Raw genomic sequence first — 6,000 nt, 5'->3', positions numbered from 1 at the left:
GGATAGTGGAAGAAGTAAGGTATAAAGATCAATTATGGCATCAAGACCAGTTACAGAAATAAGGATTATACTGTGTGTGCGCGCGTGTGTGTATAGCAGCTTTTTGAATCTTCTTTCTATATTTTATGCATGTGAAAGAAAGACTGATAGAGCTTAGCCTTATAATGTTTTTCTTCAGGTTGTAAGACATCGAGGTCGGGCAATGCCTGAGCTAGCAGAGGAATGGCTGTACCCTAGAGATGGCTACAACGAGCAGTGGAACTTTTGGTGTCCTGTTTTACGGAGTGGTTTTCAGTTTGTAGAAGGGTAGCATCATTATTTTGGTGGAAGCAAGTTTGTTGTTTTAGTAGGTTTATTTTGTGAATCTGGATTTCTGGATGTCAGTTGGGTTTGGCTTAATATGACACAGGAGTGTGAAATTTGGAAAGCAGGAGGGACTCCAGGGATTGCGCTGGAGGGGAGGGCTAAGTGGGCTCTGAGAGCTGGGAGTTCCAACAGTAGCTGGAGTCCAGTTTTGCACAAGTGATAGTGTGTGGGTGACCTTGTAGCCTCTGGTCGCTCGTGCTCCCACACTTCCAATGAGTTTGTAAGCACGTACACCCCTAAATTAAGCCAGGTTTCGCTTGAAACACGCATAGCACATTGTTTCCTCCATGAATCCCTGAGTGGTAATAGAAGCACAAATGAACGCGTCCATGTGAGACTCATTACTCTCTGGAAGTGTCCCATGTAAGGTAGCAGGCCGAAGAGTGGGTGCGTCTGTGTTGGCAAAGTGCGTCGGTCCTGAACCTTATCTGGTGATCCTTAGTTGCGTGGGCTTTGTCCTGTTTCCCATTTTAGTCGCAAGCACCACTGAGGCAGGCCCATTTGTCCCGGTGCTGGTGCTCATGCCTTGAGGTCGTGCGTGCCGAGAGCTCCGCAGAGTTACCGGCGGTGCAGCGGTTCTCAATCAATGTTAGTTCATTGTCGTTATTGCCGAAGGGCGTGTGAATAGCTCCTCGCCGGAATACAATGATGTTTGGGGGAGGGGCGCACGAGAGCCTGGACTCGGCGCCGGATCGAGGGCAGCGGGGAGGTCGAGGGGAGGGGTGGGGAGCCCCGGCTTTCCTTCCTCCCTGAGCCGGCTCCCCACCCCCCACCCCCGCAGGTGCGGGGCCCGGGCCGCTGGCTGCCATCGCCCCGGTGTGGGGGCCGGGGGAGGCCGCGCGCTCGCTCCAAGGGGGCTCCCCCCACCCCTGACCCGGTCGGCCGCCCGTCGCGCCGTCAGGGCCGCGGGCGGTGGCGCCGTCCCCTCCCCCCGCCCCGGGGGCGGGGGTCGCGGCGGGGGCTCGGGGCGGCGCCGGGGCGGGCGGGGACGCTGGGCCCGCCCTGCAGGCATCCCCGGCCCGACTTCCTCCTGCCGCGGCGACCCAGCTGGAGGAAGCGGCAGCGGCGGCCACGATGAGCGCGGGTGACGCCGTGTGCACGGGCTGGCTCGTCAAGTCGCCCCCCGAGAGGAAGCTGCAGCGCTACGTGAGTGGGGGGCCCCCGGGCCGGGCCGGCTCGCACGTCGAGCCCGGGGACCCGCGGGACCGGGAGCGGGGAGGCCGGGACGCGGCCCCGCGGTCTCCCCGCGCGCCTTCCGGGGCGCGCTGTCGCGGGGCCGTCGGCGGACGCCCCGCTTCTGGAGCCTTCCGCGGTGGCGCTCCTGGGTGTCTCGGGGTCACCTCCCGGCTCTCTACGCTGACACTGCGCTTTCCGAGGAGCGGCAGGAACCCGGACTTGGGCTGATGTGTAAAACGCGGGGCGGTAGGGACGGCGCCCCTTCCTATCCGTCGCGTCGGCAGCGACACGTGCCGCCCACCGCCCAAAGGTTACGGGCTCCGTCAGCGCCCCGGGGACAAGGTCCTGGAAACTTTGGGCCCGGAGACCTGACGGCGGGCGCGCCTACTTCGGCCGGTAGGAAGCGGCGGCTCGGCCCGCGGGGTTGCGCGTCCCGAGCCATCGGGGCCTCCCGGTGCACCACGTCCGCCACTCCCAGCTTCCCCGCCGCTGCCCAGCTCGGTGGGAGGGACGCGGTGGCCCACCCCAAATGACGCGGTCCCGCACCGCCATCCCCGGCTCCGCCACACATGTCACCTTTGGTTTTCTTCCCACGTTTACGAGGCGCCTACCGTGTGCCACCGGAGGACGACGGATTATAAAATAATTTAATCATGCGTGAATACTTCCACAGTGGGTGATAGGACATTTATCTGAACATAAAGTTATTTCGGGCGACTTTCCCCATTGACACTGAACTAGACAGGGGGACTCTTACCGGTCTTGTGAAAGTATTTGTTATTGGTTCTGCAGAGCAACGTTTAAAAAATTGTTTTTAAGATTTACGCATTTGTTTCATATCTTTGTAATTTTGTCAAGATTTTTCTAAAGTAATCTGTGCCCCCAACCTTAGGCTCAAACTTACAATGCCACGTTCAAGAGTCACATGCCCTACCACCAGAGCCACCTAGGTGCCCTTCTAAGGAGCAACATTTTACAAGGGGTGTTACTAAGCATATAGGTATCAGGCATCTATACATACCCAGAATTTTCAGGTTAACTTCCAGGGTGCCCTTTCATTATTCTTTTTCGGTCCCCTATTCAATAAACACAGGCTCCACTGTTTCTCAGATTGCAAGTCATTCACCTGTTTCCCTAACAGTGAACCTACTTTGAAAACTCATTAGCACTCGAAGGAGACATGAAAACCTACTCCCTGAGCTGCGGATGGGCAGGTGATGGTTTGTCAGAAAGTCGTACTTACAAACCCAACTACAGGTGCCTTTTCTTGAGAGCCTTTGGCGTGTGACACACGGGCGTGTGACATTTGAAAGGCTCACTAGATATTTTCAGAGCAGCTCTCGCTCTCATGATGGTTTGTGATGATTCACAAAGATAGTACACCTCGAAGGCAAACTTTGTGTAAGATTTTTTTCTAGTCTTGTTTTACAGCGTGTCCTGACCAGACCGGCTTACAAAAGGTTATTAGTGTTTCATCAATTTCGGAAAAGCGTGGGTGTATATACCTCATACCGAACTTGGCTCATTCTTTTTGGCTGTAACCAACGTGTGGCCAGCGTGGACTTTGCACAGTTTATAGGTGTGCGGGGCATCTGATGATGGGACGCTGAAGCAGGAGACCTAAGACACAAGAGTACCTAGAGGTCATCTTCCCAACACTCCACGACATAAACCCTAACCTTACCTGATGCTTCTGAAGTTTTTCGGAGGCTCATTCTCTTTTAGATAGACTGCTGTTTTGTTGAAAGGCCGCCTCAAAGTCCATGTCTGCTGATCCCTAGCTTCCGCAAGAATCCTTTGTTGCCACTAGATGGCGATCATGTGTCAACTCCACGGGGCCATACGGAGCTATTCTTCCCGGCCAGCTTTAATTCCCATTTTGTCAGGAATAGTGATTCTTTACCTCGCTCGAGCGCCAACTTGGAATCAAGACCCGTGTCGCAGGGCTAGAGAGAGAAAAAAGACTGATCCCTGTTTCTGACAAGTACGCACTCTAACATTTGTAACACGGTTTAGTGGCACAGCCAGGGCAGTGACTCAGTTCTTTGCCCCGCTAAGGCCAATGCGTAACACTCCGTTAATGTTTGTTAAATTACACATGCAAGTTGAGTCTATTTTTATCACTGATCTTTTTTTTTTAATTTTTTTTAACGTTTATTTATTTTTGAGACCGGGAGAGACAGAGCATGAACAGGGGAGGGTCAGAGAGAGGGAGACACAGAATCTGAAGCAGGCTCCAGGCTCTGAGCTGTCAGCACACAGCCCGACACGGGGATAGAACTCACAGACTGCGAGATCATGACCTGAGCCAAAGTCGGCTGCCCAACTGACTGAGCCACCCAGGCGCCCCTTTATCACTGATCTTTTAAAAGATAATTGACTCTTCTTTCATGTTTTTTTCTTACAAAAATATAGGAATATATTCTTGTAAAAATTCAAACAATCTAGGAATAAATAGAATAAAAAGTGAAAGACCACCTCTCTCTGAACCCCTCCTCATTCTGCTCCCCTCCGTAGGGATAACAATTGTTAGCAGTTCAGTGAATATCATTCCATAAACATTTTTTTCAGAACGTATCATTTTATTTTTGCACAAATGAGATCATACTATACAAATTAACCTGCAATTTACTGTTTTCACAGTTCTGGACATCTTTCCAGATTAGTACATATAAATTTACTTCATCCTTTAAACCACTCCATAATATTTCTCGTAATAGATATAACATAGTTTAACAGCTTTTCTTTTGATGGAAATTTATATTCTCAATTTTATTTTATTTTTTAAATTTAATGTTTATTTACTTATTTTGAGAGAGAGACACTACAAGCAGGTAAGGGACAGAGGGAGGGGGGAGAGAGAGAATCCCAAGCAGGCTCCACACTGTTAGTACAGAGCCGGACGCGGGGCTGGAACTCAAACCATAAGATCAGGACCTGACCCCAAATCAAGACTCGGATGCTTAACCCACTGAGCCACCCAGGTGCCCCGTATATTCTCAAGTTTAAAGAATGTTGTAATGACAATGATAATGAATTATAATAATTCACATTTATTGAATGGCTTGTATGTAGCATGCGTTCAGCTGAGGACTTCCCTTGTGTGATCACATTTAGTTTTGTAAACTGTGCTAAAACCCAAGTACCCCTGGATGCAAGGTCTTTGTGAGATCTATAATTTGCATATGTTTTCTATCCATCTATAGTTAGTCTTCTCATTCTCTCTGTAGTATATTTGTGGAACAAGGATTTTAAACTTTTGATCACATTCCATTTATCGGTTTTTCTGTTAAGGATTGTGCTTTTAGTGTCTAACAACTCTTCAGCTAGCCCTGGGTCCTGAAAATGTTCTGTTTTTTTTTTTTTCCTGAAAGTTACACAATTTTATAGTTTATAAACTACAGTTTTTCACAACTTTGTGAAAAATCAATTAGTTGTGTTTATGTAGGTCTATTTCTGTGTTCTCCAGTCTGTTACATTGATTTGTTTCTTCATCTTTGCGCGAATACTATGCCATTTTGATGACAGTAGTTTTATAATAATTTTTGAAATCAGGAAGTTTTAGCTCTCCAACTCTTTCTTGTCACAGTTGATTTGGCTGTTCTAGGTCCTTTGCCTTTCCGTATCCATTTCAGAATTAGTTTGTCAATTGATTTCTGCATATCGACCTTGCTAAACTCACCTATTTAGTTCCAGTAGTCTTGTTTGCAGTTAGTACCTGTGGCACTGTCAGTGTTGCATAGAGATGATGAGAGCAGACATCCTTGACTTTTTCCTGATCCTGGGGGAAAAGCCCTTGGTCTTCTTCACCTTTCAAGTACGGTAGCTGTAGGCAACTACAAGAAGCCTCTGACCAAGTTGGGAAGTTCCCTTGTGTTGCCAGTTTGCTGAGACTTTTTTTTTACGAATTGGATTTTGTTAAATCCCTTTTCTGCATCTACAAAAACAATAATATACTTTTCTTTTTTTGTCTGTTACTAGGGTGAGTTATTCTGATGATTGATTTTTGCATGTTGAGCCAGCCTGGAACTCCTGGGATAAACTTCACTTGGTTGGAATACATTATTCTCTTCATATATTGCTGGATTTAATTTGCTTCTATTTTGCTGAGGAGATTTGTGTCTTTGTCCATGAGAGGTATTGTTCTGCAAGTTTCCTTTTTTGTGTTGTCTTTGTCTGGCTTTGATATTAGAGCAATTCTGGCTTCAGAAAATGATTTGGGAAGTGTTCCCCACCCCCACACTTCTAATTTTCTGAAAGATATTGTATAGTATTGCTATTCCTTTTTCCTTAATTTTTTTGGTAAAACTCACCAGTGAAACCATCTGAGCTTGGACTTTACTTTGTGGGACGCTTATGTTTTGTTTCTTTGTTTTATTTTTGTTTTCAATTTTGTTTCTTTGTTTCATTTTTTTTTTATTTTTTATGAGAGAGAGAGAGAGGCTGAGCTGGGGAGAG

General features: G+C 48.0%; 1 protein-coding gene across 2 annotated transcripts in view; it reads left to right on the top strand.

The window, feature by feature from the left end:
• The first annotated feature begins 1,056 nt into the window (after nucleotides 1–1,056).
• GAB3 (GRB2 associated binding protein 3) overlaps nucleotides 1,057–6,000 on the top strand; it is an 80,693-nt gene continuing 75,749 nt past the window's right edge. The window contains exon 1 of one of the 2 annotated variants that reach the window (XM_058714483.1): nucleotides 1,057–1,512. In XM_058714483.1, the coding sequence (XP_058570466.1) occupies nucleotides 1,441–1,512 (72 nt within the window). In that variant the 5' untranslated portion in view covers nucleotides 1,057–1,440. The remainder of the gene's footprint in view (nucleotides 1,513–6,000) is intronic. The other variant, XM_058714484.1, reaches the window with a different exon arrangement.

The sequence above is a fragment of the Neofelis nebulosa genome, chromosome X (assembly GCF_028018385.1).
Source record: "Neofelis nebulosa isolate mNeoNeb1 chromosome X, mNeoNeb1.pri, whole genome shotgun sequence".
NCBI lineage: Eukaryota > Metazoa > Chordata > Mammalia > Carnivora > Felidae > Neofelis > Neofelis nebulosa.
This window is presented reverse-complemented; position numbering and strand designations above follow the sequence as displayed.